The sequence below is a fragment of the Protopterus annectens genome, chromosome 3.part1 (assembly GCF_019279795.1).
Source record: "Protopterus annectens isolate FY-2018-M chromosome 3.part1, PAN1.0, whole genome shotgun sequence".
NCBI classification, from domain to species: domain Eukaryota; kingdom Metazoa; phylum Chordata; order Ceratodontiformes; family Protopteridae; genus Protopterus; species Protopterus annectens.
In genome coordinates this window covers 397,161,629-397,181,110 of record NC_056732.1, presented here as the reverse complement: position 1 = coordinate 397,181,110, position 19,482 = coordinate 397,161,629, and the positions used below count along the sequence as shown (strand labels likewise).

General features: G+C 39.5%; 1 protein-coding gene across 1 annotated transcript in view; it reads right to left on the bottom strand.

Moving 5' to 3' along the window:
• Nucleotides 1-2,121: 2,121 nt before the first annotated feature.
• The window catches only part of LOC122798145 (ubiquitin-conjugating enzyme E2 E2), a 2,036,734-nt gene continuing 2,019,373 nt past the window's right edge, over nucleotides 2,122-19,482 (bottom strand). Inside the window, exon 6 of the mRNA XM_044066864.1 lies at nucleotides 2,122-2,880. Within this exon, the coding sequence (XP_043922799.1) occupies nucleotides 2,783-2,880 (98 nt within the window). The 3' untranslated portion in view covers nucleotides 2,122-2,782. The remainder of the gene's footprint in view (nucleotides 2,881-19,482) is intronic.

Here is a 19,482-nt window from a genome sequence, read left to right as displayed (position 1 = left end):
AAAACGCAGCCCAGCAACAGTAAAAAGGGTGATACAGAAACCAATAGTCTTCCAAGACAAGTTTCCACCTATAGTACTTGAAACAAAAGAGCTGTTCAATACACAGACCTGTGCTTGTTCATTTTCATTATTTAGAAAAAGACACAGTCCATTAAGTCCTACACCTTCAGTATTACTGTATGAATCTCACATTCATCTGGACTGCTATGTCATATGTACTGAAAAGTCTCAAACCCATCTATATTCTCATTCACAATACACCTTTTCCTAGTCTCATATATTTTCATCTTAAGGCCACAAATGTTTACTTTAAGCTCTGAGAAATCTATCTGAACACTCTGATTCAGTAAATGCCCAGTATTCAGCACATAATACAAAGAAATGTTGTCCTACCAAGGCACTCAGCCTTTCATACTGAAGTGCAATTTATGTATCGATTAACATAGCTAAAACATTTGGATTTTGTTTAGATACCAGTTAAACGGAGCTGTAACAATGTGCATTGTACATGGATAACATCACCACAAGAGCCCAGTCTAGGTCAGTTTTTAGGTATGAGTTCTTATGTTTTCTTAAGAGCTCACTGTACTCCACATGTTGTTACTAGCATTGTTAAAATGTTAAACTATATCTTTTATACTCACATTGTTGAATTTCCCTCCAGTGTCACTATGCAAATTAAGTATGATTCAAAAGTGAAAACATTTTACTATTTCAGAAGGTTTCCTTTGTGATCACTATGCTTCCTGCTGTGAAGGAACCATTCTTTTTCCTCTAACCATGTAAATCCATCTTGTTGCCAGTGCTAGTCCTACAGTTTGTCTAAAAAAAAAACTTTGATCTTGCTTTATGGCTATGCATAATCTTCTCCAAAATAAATGTGCTATTCTGCAGTTGGGATATATACTGTGACTTAACCAGCAACTTTTTTTTAAAGTTTGTCAAAGGCACGTCCAAGCTGCCTATGAAATTTTGGTATTACCTTTTGCTTCTCTGCTTTTATGTGACATGTCTTCAGTGATTGTACGTATCTCATTTTAGCAACACCTCCTTGACTTTTTTCATTTAGGATATTAATGCAATAATTAGAACTGCTGCTACATTGTTTGTTTCCCTTAGTAACATCAGTATTTGACAGAAAATAAGTCTACTCAAAATTGAGAAAAAAATCCTCAAAAAAAATCTCCAGACTTAAAGACCGAAATAGAAACAAAACAGACCTCTGTCCCACAAATATGACACAATTCATAACAGAAGCTGCTTAAATGCTTCACAGCTACAGGTTGTGTTACTGCAGTTGTTCCTACAAGGACAGCTCATGTACCAGTCACTGTCTGTACTAAACTGCCGAAGGTTTCCTGCCGATGGGTCATCATTTTGACACACATTAACAGGCTGCACCCATGTCAACCACCCCATTTGCACCACTACGGTTTTATAATAATGTTCTGAAGTTGTTAAATCAGGTATGATTGTACGTTTAGGCATTTCTGCTTTGTCATTTTTCAATGTCTACCACACTCACAGCTCTTTTCAACTATATCTTTCTAAGTAACAGAGATATCTCTACTAGTACAGATTCCATTCCAGTCTGGCATTTTGTCCTATTAATTTTCACCGGAATCAGTTCCTCCCTTTGTAAATTGTTGAACCCCTCCAACCCCACACCGGAATACTCTGCAGTTTGATATGTGGGTTATGTTACTCTCATCTTCCTGTTCCTGGTGTACTATTGCTATCACCATCTTGTGTGCACTCAGTGTCAACGACGGTGGACCCAAGTGCAAAAAAAAATTCTACTAGAAGGCTTTTAGAAAACATCATAATACTACATTTCACTGCAACATTCTCTGTTGACCTTACTGCTGTGGAGGACAATTCTTCTTCTTCTTCTGAAAAAAAGGTTTAATACTGATTTAATACTGGTTTAATACTGAACAATCAGCAACATTTAGCACCAGATGAATGCATGCTTTCGGATATGTAATTAAGAACAATATTTTAACCTACAACAGTAGTTATTTCACAGACTGCTACAGAAAGCTAATGGTCATGCTGCCCTTGTGCTACATCCTCTTAAATGCAAGCCAATGTAATACATAAAAATACCTGAACAAGCAGTTTGGCAAAGCAATTGCCCTATCAGCCACAGTGTTTTATTGAGTGCTTTAATAATACAAGTATACATCAACTGATCCACAGTCAAAAGTCGCAAGTTCCCAAGAAATTTACAAGTACTTAACTTCTTCACTGTAGATCTGGAGAATTTATGATTTATTTGCTTTGATCATTAGCCTTTTACTTCTTGGGGAAAAATAAAAGCAAATAAAAGGCTAGTGATAAACACAGTCTTTGTAATGCACAGTGATTGTTGATTGAAACTTTATATAAATCTTGATCCCAGTAGCATGCACCCACCATGAAAGACTTCAGTACAAAATATTAATCCTAAATACTACATTTAAGTAGAAAGCAAGATATATTCAAAATCTCTTCCATGGACCACATAAAAGGAAGGATACGCACAATAATACAAAGCTATGTGATAATAAAGCACTATTACAGTCAATATTTTTTGCATTAAAAAAAAAATACATTTTGTTTGGGAAAAAGGAGTTTTCCAAAAGTCAGTAAATAAGTAAGAACATTCTTCATACAAGGGTTCATCGATGGAGAGGAGTAGGAAAAAAGCTGTTTTTAAACTTTGTGAATGTGCTTGTACAGGTCGGGTTGGTGTAGGATGGTAGTAAGTCTGATGGGAAGGGGGTCCACTTGTAGATTCCTATGTGGCAAACCTTTTGGTCCACTGTCTGGCTATTCTGTCGTGCTCTGCTCTGTTAGTCAGGTACTGTGTAGCAATGTTACCGACAAGGGGGTCAGCTGAAAAGAAAAAACAGCTGTTAATTCAACTCATTTGCTTCAAATTACAATGCATATAACCATGTGAATAAAAAGTACAGTGTTGCCAGTTATTCTACTATAAGAACACTAACACCCTTTCTTTTTACTACAGGCGACTGAAGAGTTTTATTGGCAGTTTTCATTAAGGCTATAGTAGTAGCTGCCAAGATAATTTATTTTATGTTATTTCAGTTTTAATTTCAGTATCATGCAAACATGATTTTTAAATTTTAAAAAAGGGAAAAAAGCCAAAAAAAAAAGTTTTTCACCCTTGGTATACTTTAGGGACAAACATTTTGTTAGTAGTACTGATGTATGAAGATTCTACCCAACACCATGCTACTGGGTGACTTCAACTATCCAAACATTGACTGGGAAAACTACTCAAGCTCAAAAGCCCTAGCCCAATGCTTCTTTGAGTTTATAAACTCAAACGCCCTTGAACAGCTGGTCACCACCCCCACAAGTGGTGACAACATACTGGACCTGGTCATCACCAACATGGGGAACCTATGTTCCACATCTGAGGTAAACTCATCATTGGTAAGATCAGATCACAAACTAATCACACTGGACATCCACATCCCGACCCCCCCCCAGTCAAGGAAATCAAGGTAAAAAACTTCTCTAAAGCCAACTTCATACTCCTCAAGACCGAGGTGGGAAGTTTCAAAGCTCCCAATCAAATGGAAAATGATGACCCATCAGCAGAATCCTTTACAAGTGCATTCTATGAACACCTTCAAGAATGCATGGACCGAGCCATCCCAAGTAAAATCAAGATCAACTCCTCAAAAAAGAGGAAGCCAGTCTGGTGGACCCCGGCCATAAATAAACTTTACAACAGAAGGAGGAAACTCCTGCAAGATAGAACAAAATCCCAAAATAAGAAGGCATTTCTGATTAACATCAGTAAAAAACTGTGCTCCCTCATTAAATCATCCAAGGCCAACTTCGAAAGAAAAATAGCCAGTGAATCTAAGGATAATCACAAGGCCTTCTTTAACTATGTCAAGAGTCTAGGGGCAAACTCTCAGATATGCTCCGAGCTAGTGCATAATGGCCACAAATATACTGAACCAACCGACATTGCCAACATCCTGGCTGACAAGTTCAGTGCAAACTTCACCCCCCCTCTCCACCAAAGGGGCTAGCACCCATCCCAGAAGAATGTGGCGCTCCAGATATCTCAGACACACAAGTAAAGACAGCCCTTGCAAAGGCCAAAAACACAGCATCAATGGGACCAGATGCTATCTCAGGTTGTGTCTTACACGAGCTTCAAAATGAACTAACCCCCCATCTCAAATCACTATTCAAACTCAGCCTCTCTACAGGCTATGTTCCCAAAAAATGGCGTACAGCAACAGTTGTACCACTCCACAAAGGTGGTGCCACAACTGACCCTGGGAACTATCGTCCTATAAGCTTGACTAGCTTGGTCTGCAAAGTCATGGAACGCATTATCATGGAGCTCATTAACAGGGACATTGGGAACCTCCAGACACTGGACCCCACCCAGTTCGGCTTTGTTAAAGGCAGATCTTGCCTCCTGAACTTGGTTGACTTCTTCGAAACAGTCACCAAGGCCATAGATGAAGGGAAGGTGGTCCACACAGCATATCTGGACCTCGCTAAGGCATTCAACACCATCCCAGACTCAGGAATCATAGACAAACTCACCAGCTTAAATATTAATCCCTATGTCACGAGATGGATTGCCAATTGGCTCTCAGACAGAACCCACATGGTAAGAGTGGCAGGCGCCATGTCTGACTCTAAATCAGTCACAAGCGGAGTCCCACAGGGCTCAGTTCTGGGACCCCTCCTGTTCAGTATATATTTTTCCGAAGTACAGGCAAAGGCGGAGGGACTGTGGCTAACCAAGTTCGCAGACGACTGTAAATTGGGTGCAATAATTGACTCTCCAGCTGACACAGACATCCTGCAAAAGGGTCTCACAGAGACAAACACCTGGTGTCAAAGTCATGGCCTCAAGCTAAATGCCAAAAAATGCATAGTAATCCCATTTGGGAAAAACAAAGTACCTACAAACTACCACACAGATGGGAATCCACTAAGTACAGAAGAAGTAATTAGGGACCTGGGTATCCAAGTAGATAGCATGCTCTCCTTTGATAACCACATAGCCAAAACTGTCAGGAAATCCTTCTATGTGGCACACCTGATCACAAAGGGTTTCTCATCCAGATCCAAGGATGTGATTGTGCCCCTTTACTCCTCACTCATTAGGCCCATAATAGAGTACAATGCCCCATTTGGGATGTACCTCACTAGACACCTGCAACAACTAGAAAGACCACAGAAGTACCTCACTAAGAGGATTAAGGGCCTTAAACAATTACCCTATGAAGCACGACTAAAAAAGCTCCAGCTCTTCTCAGTCGCTTACCGTCTGCTCAGAGGTGACCTATGCCTGACCTATAGGGCCATGTCACACCCTGAACTAATGGACATGCTTCACCTCAAAAAAACGAGATCCCTCAGAATCACTCATTCTAGCGACTTGAACCTATGTACAACAATAAACAGGACATGCTGGAGGGATAGATTCCTGTCCCAGTGACTCCCCTCACTCTGGAATAGAATCCCAATCCATATTTGACAGAGCTCCTCTCTGACCCTCTTCAAGAGAAATCTTGATGAGTGGATGGGTAATCGTAAGTTCTACCCTGGGATCACTTCAGGAGCCCTATTGACAGAGGCCCAGGATACTAATGTAATGGGGAGGCGAAAGCCATCTCTCTGTGGCTAGGCTTATAAATGCCCACGGGCAGATAGCCTAGTACTTACCTATGAACCTATGTACTTAGGAAATAATTACTCTAAAGAAGACCACAATTATCGCCAATGACCTTAGAAGTGAGACAGTGTAGTGTTCGCTGGCAGTGTAATCTTTCTTCCCTCTCACACAGTAACAGGTCATGGTCAGCTAATCTATGACGTGTTCATTTTTTAGGTAAGCAATGAGACTGTGTGTTTGGGTCAACTTCAGTACTGAGATGTATTTACATTTTATTTAACAAGGTAACTCTACTAAACACATATGCCTCTTTTCAGCAGTGAGTCAGGACCACTGTCTGGTTTAGTGACTTGATCAGAATCAAATCAGAGGTAAGCAGAGCCATAAGGAATCAAACTTGGGACTACCACATGGAATCACACTACTGTTGCATAGCCTTAATCCTCTCTGATAAGCTGTCAAATCTTGAAGGCTTAACTTTACTTTGTACCCAAGTATCCAAACATAATTCTCAAAAAAGTTTCATAGAACTGTGAAAGAAGGAGTAATGCATGGCCTCATACGCAGACATTACATTCAATATTGTACAGGCATTTGACAGTAAGAGTCTGGCAGGTTTATAGGTAGTTTCCATTAGAGGTGGGTATATGGCCTTTTAGCAAGGTGTGAAATGCATTCCATGTATAGAATATACACAAGAAATAACGCAAGCCTTCACAACCTTTGTGTGCTTTAGTTCACAACAAACACACATCAGACATTTGTTCTGTGTGAAAAACTCAATATATTGCTCTAGATTTCTCATTAACATGTTATTATGGAATCAGAACTACCTCAACTAGTAGTATAGAACTGGTAACAATCTACCACAGGGAACTACCACATGGAGAATATGCCCCTAAGAGTTGACCCAGTTGCTCAGGATTTGGAAACTTATGTGGACAATGACCTAACTTTTGACCAACGTGTATCTAAAAAGTCTTAGTATATTGCAAAGATTATTAACAAAAGGATTTTGTCTAGATGTAGGGATGTCATTCCTTCCCTTTACTCAGCCCTCCTTATGCCAGTCATTGAATATAATGCCCCCTTTGGCTTGCATCGGTCCAGTCACACACAGCAACTGGAATGCCCACAGATATAACGTACTAAAAGGATACAAGGCCTAAACAAAATGTCCAACATGGACTGACTCAAAGCCCTATCACTATACTAAGAAGTGACCTGTGTCTTGCATACAAGGCATCCTCCAAACCATTACTGATGGATTTACTGGACATCAGAAGGTCAACTGGCATGAGAAATACTCAGTATAGGGATCTAAACCTCTTCTACAACATCAACAGGATGGTTTGGAGGAAAAAGTATAATTCTCAGAGGATACTGCTGCTGTGGAACAGACTCCCCATCCACATAAAACAAGGTTCACCCCTGTACCTATGCAAACGTAACTTAGATCTGTGGAAGGGAAATAGAAAATTTATCCCAGTACTGCCCCCTGTACTACTAATGGACAGAGGCAGCTCCTAAATACTTTATCCCATGCACAATTCCCCTCAAATTATCTTTGGTATGATTCCAGTTATTCTTATTATGGGTAATATATAATTACCAAACACTGGATGGGTAAGGCCAGTCTATAACAAAAAAAAAAAAAGAAACTTGCTAGGCTTAAAATAACATGGAAGGGCAGCTAGCCTGGTACTTACCTATGAACCACATGTAAAGATGCTATGCCGAGATGTAGTGCTCTGAGACATACTAGAACTATGACTTCCTGAGACTGACTGATTTAATGTATCAATTTCTGTAAAGGAAGGATCCTGTACAAGAGAAGGTGGCATCTGCATGATAGAGTATGCAGGGTACATCTTATAAAGGTCAGCTTCTGAAAGGGCTCCAATTGGAACTTTGCAGTTTTTACTCTAATTCCCTAAGTATAGAAAAGTCTCAGAAGAAACTCCCAAGTAGGAATAAGCTTGTTCAGTGTTGGGTTGACTTGGTACAATTGTCCAAGTAAGAAAACCCCTTCGCTCTATGCAAATATAGACAAATATCTGGTGAACATCCAAGAACAGTAATAGCTGGAGCCTGCCTAGAAGTGCATTCCTGGACTCCATGGAAATCTGTATATGTACACAGGCTTATATGTAGGTCCAAAAAGCACATCTGGTCTCCTAATAGACAGGGAATGATGTACTTCTCAGTGATCATCCAAAAGGTTTCTCTAGGGATAAAATCATTTAGGTTGCTCAATCCAAGAATAGGCTTGAGGTACTTTCTACTATTGGGAAATAAAAAGAACCTGAAAAAATACTAATCCAGTAGGACTTCTTAGACAGCTCTTGTTTTTATAATGTTTAACACTCCTTTTCATGTCACACTCTTCAGTCAGGGTGGGATGTCTGACAAAGGAATAGAGTGCAGCTGGGGAGTAATGTGGAAGAGAATCATATAGTCTATGGATATTACTATCCTGATCCATCTACCTTATGTGATGGCCATCCACACCTGCAACTGGATGGAAATATGACCCCAACAGACTCCAGAGGAGGACAGCTGGACATGGTGCTAGAGATTAAGATGACTGTCTCTCTAAAGACCATGGTACTGCTGCTGTTGATGATTGTTCCTGCCTCTGGGCTGGTGAACATTCTGAAAGCTACTATGGCCACTTTGGTTCCTTGTCAATTTCTGATAACTTATTGTTGTTGCCCATGCTTAAAACAACGCTGACATGGTCTCCACTGCATCCCACAAAAGGTACATGGCAGAGTCAGAAGTGTAGCATCAACAATGGAAACGATTTTTATCTTCATTTTCCATGTATGCTAAGTGACCCTTTACACTTGGGCTAAAAAGAGCAGACCCACAGTGGGCATTGGTAAAAGTCACGCTCTGCACAGTCAGTCAGGTGCAGCCAGGCATGAGAATGAAGAATGATACGAGCACCTGCTATGCTAGCCACACCACCTGACTTACATGCAAGTCTCATGGTGAGGTTAGCAATAGAAGGCACAGTTTGGATCTGCAGATTAAGTTTAAGCTGTCCATCAGGCAACTCTTTCAGTATCTGTCTTATTTTACCAACTGTCTCTTAAAGAAACCTGTCACAGAGACCGTTTACAGCCTAGCCCCCAAGGAAAAAAGCTGAGGATGTGCAAATGCACTTTCATAACTGGTCCTCACCCCTTTAGTTCCTTAGCTGAGGAATGGAAATTGGACCTTTAGTATGTTGGAATCTTTTATAGGGCAGCCCAAGCAATAACGGAATCAAACTTTAGAGTTTCAATCAAGCAGGTCCAGTTTTTGGAAGGTCAAAGGATGTTGACTGGTCTCCTCAGGTTTGGCACCACAACACCAAAGCTGTCCCATGTAGACATAACTACAAGTGGACCAATTACGTCTAAACAGAAGGACATGAAGCAAATAATCCAACAAAAAGATGTCACAGGATACCTTCCCCTTGAAAAGAACCAGACACCAGGCAGAGTAAGTTTATAAGCACTTTTGTTCCCTTTATTCACACTCAATACAAACAGAACTTCATCAGATACAAAACCTTACACACTTCCCCCCTTTTTATATACAATCCAATTGCTTAATCACAATCAATTAACTTAAATGAATGAATTAATTAAATATGCTCTCAAGTTAAAAACATAAAAATAAACATAAAGCATAAATTGTAAGGATTTTAAAAATTCCTCTTCTGTGTATTGGAAAAGGTAGGTAGACAGGAGGGGGGGGGGGTAACTGGCCCTGTTTTTTAGAATACAGGGAAACACACTGGCAGATGTTGTTGAATGCTACAGTTTTTCCTGGTATTAATGACAGGATTTCTCTAAGGAGCTTGCTTCATTTAAAGGCAGATGAGATTAGATGAAAATGGTTTAAGTGGTTGAACATAGAAGCAATTAAGTTCGTATAAATATATATATAGATTATATATCAATTTTTTTTAACAGATGAAATGTTTATTATATATGTGTTTTTATAGGAGAATTATTTATGTATTATACATAGTAACATATTTTTAAAAGAACATATTAATGTGTTTTTAACTTGAGAGCACATTTAACTAATTCATTAATTTAAGTTAATTGATTGTGATTAAGCAATTGAATTGCATACAAAAAAGGGGGGAAGTGTGTAAGGTTTTGTATCTGATGAAGTTCCGTTTGTATTGAGTGTGAATAAAGGGAATGAAAGCGCTTATAACCTTACTCTGCCTGGTGTCGAGAAGGTATCCTGTGACATCTTTTTGTCTAAACAGAAGGGCCGCTGAAGACAATTGTTTTGGAGTCCAGAAAACATCTTGCAGATTCCTTATTGAAGAGCTTATGGGGTTGGTAGGTCATACCCCCTCTCACTCATTCATTTAAGAACTTCTTCAAATATGGGAATCATCCAGGGGAAAGATGGAAAATTGATGGTCTTTTTTTCCCCTTGACATCTGTGATGGGAGACTCTCCAGAGTCCATGGGTCAGTATTAACACATCTATTGATGTTGATATTGGTATCTGGTGGTTCACTTCCAGCCACCTTGAGACTAGCACCAAGCTGAGGGCTGGTGAGGAAAACCTGAACTATTTTGTTTAAATTGTAGACATGGATGAAGTGCTTCTGTTCTCCCTGGTACAAGAAAGGGAAGAGGCAAGAGACAATATTTTTGTGGACCTTCATAAATGCTTCTATTTACTATTCATGTTTAGTTTCAGGAGGCAGCACCTTAAATACATTGCTGATGACAATCTTGACCCTAATATTTTGTGTACCTCAGAATTAGTAGCGTACCAAAAACAAAGCAGTACAAGGATAAGGCACCCCAAAGAGATATAAGTCCAAATGTAAAAACAAGCTCACAGGGTGACACCACGGTAAGGCACAACAAAACACTTTATTCCAATACAGTGCACTCCAAAATGTTTTGGAGTGCACTATATTGGAATAAAGTATTTTGTTGTGCCTTACCATGGTATCACCCTGTGACGTTGTTTTTACTTCAGAATTAGACAATGAAGTTATAATTTCTTCTAATAAGTGTATCAGGAAACTTATGCATTAAGATCCTGTCTTTTAATTTAGAAACATCAGCAACAGAATGAGTGGAAGTCAACTCTTCTCTGGTTTAGTGTTTTAAGGTGGAGGACCTAGAGATGAATCACTGACCTTATCAGTCTTATGATTGTTCTTTTTGGCCTTGTCTTTATGCATGTGAGAATCATCCCTGCCAACAAGGGATTGGCTCTGGAAGTCAAGGGCATATACCCCAAGGCAAAGCACAATGTCAAGGTGTACACGGCACAACTTTTAATTTGTTTGTACCATTTCTGATAGTATAAGGTGTGAATGCTTTGCAAATATCACAAGCAGCAGAAACATGTACATGTTCTTCACTTAGGCAAAAACACACAGCGGATGTTTAAAGTAGGATAGAATTTTGTGCTTGCATTATGTTTTTGAAAGTTTATTTCTTCATTTCAAAACAACTCTTTTAAACACTTTTAACAACTGTCTGTTGGATGAGGTGTTAAATAAGGTCTCTTCTGCTACTCCTGAAACTGCTGCTGTCCTGCTGGGTGGCAAGATGAAATTAAAAGAGCACAAAGTCATTTTCTGGAGAAAAGGGTAGGTATTTCTCCAATGTCTTTATCAAGAACCTCTACCATAAAGTCTTTGTATGCAAGTTGCAGGCAATGTACTGGAAACTGTTGTGCCTACTTACTGTTATTTCATATTCATTTACTTCACTCCAGTCTTAAGTAATATGCATGTAAAGCTTATTGAAATAAAAACATCTTCACTGTAAACAAAACTGTTTCTGTTTAAGAACAAACTCATAAACACATACAATTTACTTCAATATGTATACACAAATAATTTGGAATTACTGATTACTGAGTTGTGTGAAAAATGAAAGTTATATACCTATCATAATGATAGATCCTTTCATCCCAGTCCACCCAATATGACATAACAGTCCTTGACCCCCGCTAGCATCCAATCCAGCCAATTTAGTGTGGCAACTTCAAGCTCTTCCAAACTTTCCAATCCTATAATGTACTGCTCCTCTATGACTAACCCAGATTGAGTTTCACGCATGAACCTAATTGCAGTTGCACTGCTTTTGATTCAGGAACAGGACCTTTAGATCCTAAAGAATGGCAGGGGGAAGGTGGGCAAGTTGTCATATCAGATGGAATGGGATAAAAGGATCTATCGAAGTACATAACTTGTAGTTCCTAATAAATGTGTGGGATGAAGACCATGTAGTAGCTTGGCAAATGTCATCCAAAGAAAGAAGTCTAAAGAAAGCTGTAGATGTGGCCATGCCTCTAGCAGAATGAGCTCTGGGATTGTATGGCAAAGTTTTATTGTCAGAAGTGTAGATAAAAGGACAAGGAGATCTTGGATACTTTCTTAACCAATTTGTTTGATGCAAAGAATACAAAGAGTTGCTCATCCTTCCTGAAAGTAGCTGTTTTGTGAAGGTAGAAGCAAAGTTGCCTGTGTAAGTCCAGTGTGTGCAAACTGTATTATTTGTTTTGATAGTTAGGGAAGAACACTGGAAGATGTATGGGCTGTGAAATGTTGGCCTCAGAAGCCACTTTTGAAGCAAAGGAAGGTTTAGTCCTCAAGATTAATCTATCCTTATGGAATACAATGTAAGGAAAAAGAGGACAAGGCATGCAGCTCTGAAATCCTCCTAGCCAAAGTGACAGCCACTAGATCTACAGATGCTACAGGTTCAAAATGAGGCTTAGAAAGTGTTTACAATCCCATGGAAGAAATGGATCCTTAGTGGAAGGGCGTAACGGAAAGATACCTTTTAGAAAGGCTTTACATAACCTATATAAAGGCAGGGAGGAGTCCTTAAAGCCAATGTGGAAGGAGGAAATAGCTGCTAACTGTACCTTGGTAGTGGAGAAGCTGGACCCAGATGAAAATAAAATGCACAAGAAATGTAGTACATCTCCAACTGAAGTGGAAAACGGTTCTATGTCCTGAAATTCCACCCATATACCAAATATTTTCCATTTACTGGGACACACTCTACCAGATTTTTGGGAAGCAGTCAAGCAGTAAAGATGTAGACTACCTCAGTAGGAAGGGGTGTATCCTCTGCCATCATTGGAATTGGCAAAACCAAGCAGTTGTACACTCTAGCAATATTAAGAGCAAAATTAAAAACTAAGACAATTAAAATTAGTCTAAATGGTAATTAAATAAGAAGAGCAGAGTATCTCAACTACCCAAAACTAAAGAGTGCCAAATTCTGATAATCACGGCCACACAGGTAGAAACTGCACTCTCCAAAGCTAAGAATACAGCATCCATGGGACCAGATGACATCCCAGGCTGTGTACTGCATGAACTACAAAATAAACTAGCACCTCACCTAAGTGTCATGTTTAATCATAGCCTCACCTCAGGCTTCGTGCCCACTGAGTGGTGCACAGCTACAGTTATCCCGCTCCACAAGGGAGGATCTGCCTTGGATCCCGGGAACTAACGTCCCATCAGTCTGACGAGCCTGATCTGCAAGGGCAAGGAACGCATTATCATGGCACTTATAAACAAAGACATTGGCAACCTTCAAACACTGGACCCCACCCAGTTTGGGTTTGTGAAGGGCCGATCTTGTCTCCTGAATCTGATTGACTTCTTCAAATCAGTCTCCGGAGCTGTGGATGAGGGTAAGGTGGTCCACACAACCTATCTGGACCTCGCCAAGGCCTTCGACACCATCCCCCACTCTGGAATCATAGATAAACTTACTAAGCTGGGCGTAAATCCCTACGTCACTCGATGGGTTGCCAACTGGCTTACTGACAGAACCCAGACTGTAAAATTAGCTGACTCCAAATCCAGCTCCAGACAAGTGACAAGTGGAGTACCTCAACGTTCAGTCCTGGGACCACTCTTGTTTGGCATCTACTTCTCTGAAGTACAGGCCAACACTAAGGGACTCTGGCTAACAAAGTTTGCAGATGACTGCAAACTGGGAGCCATTACTGAATCCCTAAATGATGTGGATATTCTACAAAAAGGCCTTAAAGAAACAGATGCCTGGTGCCAGAGCCATGGGCTCAAGCTTAATGCCAAGAAATGTATAGTTATCCCCTTTGTAGAAAAACATGTACCCATGAATTACCACGTAGGTGGCAGGATGCTAAACATCAAAAGTGTGATAAGAGACTTAGGGACACAGGTGGACAGTGGTCTTACTTTCGATAACCACATCACCACAACAGTCAGGAAATCCTTCTATGTGGTACACCTCATCACTAAGGGCTTTTCATCCAGAAAAAAGGAGGTCATTGTTCCACTGTACTCATCCCTCATTAGACCCATTATAGAGTATAATGCCCAGTTTGGTATGTACCTCACAAGACATCTGCAACAGCTGGAAAGGGCACAGAAATACCTCACTAAAAGAATCACAGGCCTAAAGCAGATGCCATATGCTGACAATCTAAAAAACTCCAGCTATACTCTGTGGCATATCGTCTACTCAGAGGCGATCTCTGCTTAACATACAAGGCCATGTCAAACCCTGAGCTGTTGGACATGCTCCACTTAAAGAAATCCCAATCCCTCAGAGCCACACGCTCCAGGGATCTAAACCTTGTCATCACAATGAACAAAACATGCTGGAGGGATAGGTTCCTGACCCAGAGACTCCCCATACTCTGGAACAGACTGCCCATACATGTCAAGCAGAGCGCCTCATTGGCCCTCTTCAAAAGGAACCTTGATGATTGGATGGGAGATAGGAAATTCACCCCGGGGATCATGTCAGTCGCCCTGCTAGACAGGGGCCCAGAGAAGTAAATATTGTGGGAAGAAATATCCAGGGAATTGTTATGGCTAGGCTTGCATAGGCCCTAGGGCCGATAGCCTAGTACCAACCTATGAACCTATGAACCTATATCTGTCAGGAAAGACAAGACAAGAACTATAACAATAAAATGCAAATTAGAAGTCTACACAGAAAAGGTGAAAAAAAATGGCACTAGGGCCAAAAACGGAAGGGTTAAATAACAACTTCCCAAAAATGAAGGGAAAACAAACTATAGTATTATAGCAAACATTTAGAACTACTGAATATATAGACAAACCAAGTCCAAAGGGCCACTATCCAACTAGATATCTGAAGAATAATAACAAATAAGATGCATAGCACTTAACTGCTGAGACCAGGCTTGCAACTTCAAAGGCAGCAAAAGAGATTTGAGTTAGTCATGCAGGAGCAGGGCATTATGGGACTGAAAAGTTTGGAAGGACTTGAGGCTCGAGCACTGTATTGGCTGGATCAGATCTCAGTGGGGGCTTGACGACCCATACATCAGTTCAGATAGACTGGATGAACAGGATAGAACCTTAGAGTAGATAGAACCGTATTTCATCCATGAAATCTTTCTGTATGACTTGACTAGTATAGTAATGCCAGCTTTGTATGAGAACAATACAAGAAAATTATGCAGTCAGATCATGGCACTATAACATATGGTGAAAGCAGTGTGCTGCACTTCAGATCTTTTTCTGTAATTTTTATTAATGATTTGTCTAGTTCAACATTCAAAACATTTATAGCACAAAGTGGGATATCAACAAATGTTTGCATTATCCATACAGCACTGGTTGCATAACTTACGTAACTGCCTCTTATTGTGTTTCTCATTTTTTTAATTTCTCCAAGTCTTTTGGGTTTCTAATACCATGACAGGAATGGACCCCATTTATAAGTCAAAGTACGATTAAAATTCATGAAATTAGTATTGTTCCACTCTTTGATGTTAGCCAAAAGTGCTCTTCTCAACACCCGCAATATGCCCAGTAATGACTCCTTCTGCAATTCGTACAGTGTTAAATGAATTGGTAACATATCTAAATATGACTGTAAATTCTTTTTTATATGACCAGTTGCTCCTACTACTATTGGAACTGTCTGGGTATCTTTCTTCCACATGGCTCTCATTTCTGCCTGCAGATCGAGGTATTTTATGACTTTGTCTCTCTCTGTATGCAAGATACTGTAGTCACTAGGTGTGGCGATTTCAATGATCAATGCTACTTTTGTTTCTTTTCTTGGACCACTATATCCGGTTTTCTAGCATCTATCTTTTGGACTGTTGGCATTGGGTGATCCCATGTGATGTAAACTTCATCATTTTCTATGGTTCTCTGTGGCTCATGTTTCCAGTGTTTTTCAGCCACTTTGATACCATAATGTTTGCACAATCTCCAGTGTAACAATCTCGCCACATTATTATGCCTTTCAGTATACAGTCCCTCTGCCATTAGAGAGTCGCAACCAGCAATAAGGTGTGACTGTTTCCAATTCGGTTCCACAAAACCTACATGTCTGTTTCTCCCACATGTTCAATGGACATAGTAAACCAGCCTGTACGTAGCCCACTATCTTGGGCTGCCAATATTAACCTTTCATTTCTTTATGTAAATTCACCTCTCCTTAACCATTCCTGCGTTCGTTCTTGATCAACATGAGGCTCTTCCAGAAGTTTTCTATACTTGCAACTATATTTATGTTTTTTCCACATTTATTGCCTTCTCATCTGGTCCTTCACCTTATATTCTTTCTTTTGTTTTTTTAGCACATTCAGTTGGTGCCTGTTTTTTTATCCACTTCTGGTTAGGGTTGCCACCTTTTCAAATGCCCAAAGTGGGACATTTTTGGTACAAATGTCATATTTTGCAGGCTGAAACATATCCACGGCCAGTACAAAAGACAGAACTTCACTTTTTTTGCCTAAATAAAAGCTTATTCTTGTAGCATTTTAGTTGCTTATTCTACTTCTTATAACATTTAGGTGTTTCAGATACAGAATAACTGTTTTATGCAACTATTACATAAAATATAGGAAATAATTTTGTCCTAAAATCTCAGGACATTTGACATTTTTACTATTTTTTTGCATGACACAATTGCCCAAAGAGGGACTGTCCCTCGCAAAGTGGGACAGGTGGTAACCCTACTTCTGGTTTGATTTCCATTCCTGCTTGACATCGATATGGTTCTGCTAAATTAAGCAGAGATGTCATCTTACATTTATTCTCCTCATGTTTCAAAACTTTCACCACATTTGGATCTTGTGAGGTCAGTAGATATGTGTGAAGTCCCATGATTGTAGATCTATACATGTATTCAACGGGGAATATATAATCTTGGTATACACTGATTTTTATAAATCATTTGGTGAGCATGAAGCATCCATCTTGTTTTAATATCCAATCCATCCAACACTTTTTGAGGCCAGTCAATCAATCCAAAACTGTAAATTAGGACAGGAAAAGCAAATTGATTTATAGCTTGGATCTTATTCCTAGGTGTCTATGCTGTTTTCAGGATTAATTTAAGTCTTCTAAAGTACTCCTTACTAAGCTTTATTCACATTTGTTCATGTTTTATAGCTGATCCTTCATTATTTCCAAGTATTTATACACCCCCTCTTGCTCAAGTTCTTTTATATCACATTCTTGTCCCAAACAGATGTTTTCCTGGTGCTGCAATTTTCCTTTTTTAAAGGCTGCTTTTGCACATTTATCAAGACCAAATTACATTTCAATATCACATTATGACTCATTTCATGTTAAATAATAAAATAGATGTTATGCACTCTCCCACAGACATTTTATGAAATTCTCTAATTATAATCCCTTCCTCCTCTCCATATCAGCTTCTTCAATTTCCTCATGGGTCACATCACTGCGTTATGACTTGAAAAGTACTGCTTTAAACTACCTATTTACTTATAAATTTGTTTGAATAGATGTCTGAGAAGTCACTACAGCAGTAACTTAAAATGTTTGCATTTACTCACAAGCAAAGTATTTCTCCAGATATGCAATGGTGTGAGGTTACCAAATACACATCAATGACACATTAATTCTTTGAGGCAAGAAGCTTCAACAGGGAAGTGTCCTTGTGATCAGTCACACTGCATTGTCTATATCATGAAAAAGTACCTACCAAATTATCCACATAAGTAAAAAATAAACAATGAAGGCAGGCTAGGTGGCAGATATGCTGATAGCCACCATCCCTTGTCAAATCCATTTACTTTATTGTCCAAGTGTAAATAGGCTGCACTTTCTTTTCATTCCCAGTTATTTCATCCTCTACGCCACTAGTACTCCAAAAGTCTAGGTGACAAACAGACTGCTGCTTAACCTAAACACACAGCCTAGGTGGCAGGTAGGCTGTGCTATTTAACCTATGTACACAGCCTAAGTGGCAGGTAAGCTGTATTATTTAACCTATGCAGTATGCACACAGTCTATGCGGCAGATAGACTGTGCTAATTAACCTGAACACACAGCCTTGGTGGCAGGCAGGCTGTGCTATTTAACCTATGAACACAGCCTGGGTAGCAGATAGACTGTACTACTTAACCTGTGCACACAGTCTAGGTGGCAGGTAGGCTGTGCTATTTAACCTATGTACACAGCCTAGGTGGCAAGTAGGCTGTGCTACTTAACCTATGCATACAATCTAACTGCCAAGTAAGCTGCATTACTTAACCTATGCACACAGCCGAGATGGCTGACAGACTGTGCTATATAATCTATGCACACAGCCTAGGTGGTAGACAGACTGTGCTACTTAATCTATGCATATAGACTAGGTGGCAATTAGGCTATGGTCCTTCTCTCATCTGGTCATTTTAACTCCAAGCCTAGCCTAGCTGGTAGGCTACATGTACAGTTTTTTAACTCCCAGTCTAGGTGACATATGCAGGCTGCACTAGCAGTTAATTTCCTGCCACTATCTACTTTTGTCTGGATCTTCTACTTTTTAATTGAGTGGAATACATTGGAATTACATAATTAACACAATTTAGGCAGGGGTATTTTTTTAACCCACTCTTCTACTTCCTCTTATTAGGATGGAAAATACATTGTTACTTACTGTCAGATTCCTACCAGCCCTTTATTTCAATTGTTCCACTTCTCCCACCCTCTGGGTATCCTTCTATATTACCTATTATACCTCTGACCTTTTCCTATCCTCAATCTCTGTCTTTACAATGTTTAACTCCATCTTGCAGACTCAAAATGTCAGTTTTTAATCTCTTAACACTTTCCTTAGCATGCTGCCTTACTATTTTGTCTGTCACTTTAGCCTTCAGTCTATTCATTACAGAAACTTTGCATCTTTCTCATCCAAGTCAGGAACACTCCAAACCTACTCAGGCCCACTGTTAGCATATAAAAATACACAGTCTACTCATTGACACCAGCAATAATTTAACTTGTGCTATTAGGAAACAATTTCTACTACAACCATACTGCTACAGAGGTCACAATCCCCATCCCAAAAATGTAGGATCTTCTCTCAAAACTCCACAGTCTCCTACCCAGATTTATATATTAGGACATATTCACTCAAACGCAAGATCAACACAACTAAGACTTCAATTACAGAACCCAATTACCAATCATTCATAAATAAAGGCCTTAAAATTGCTTACCTTCATGAATGCAGTCTTAATAACAAATGGACCAATCTTGATGCATGGCTAGTAAGAGAAAATTCCCATTTTCTTGCTATACCAGAAATCTAGCTGAAAGATGACTGTTGCCCATATACTTTCACACAGAACAACTGATGTGTGTACATATGTATGTGTGTGTGTATATATATATATATATATATATATATATATATATATATATATATATATATGTGTGTGTGTGTGTGTGTAGACATCACAGCAGACTCTAGAACTGGTGGTGCTGCTTCAATTTTAATCAAAAGGCAAAAGGAATAACTCAAAAGCAGGTGTGG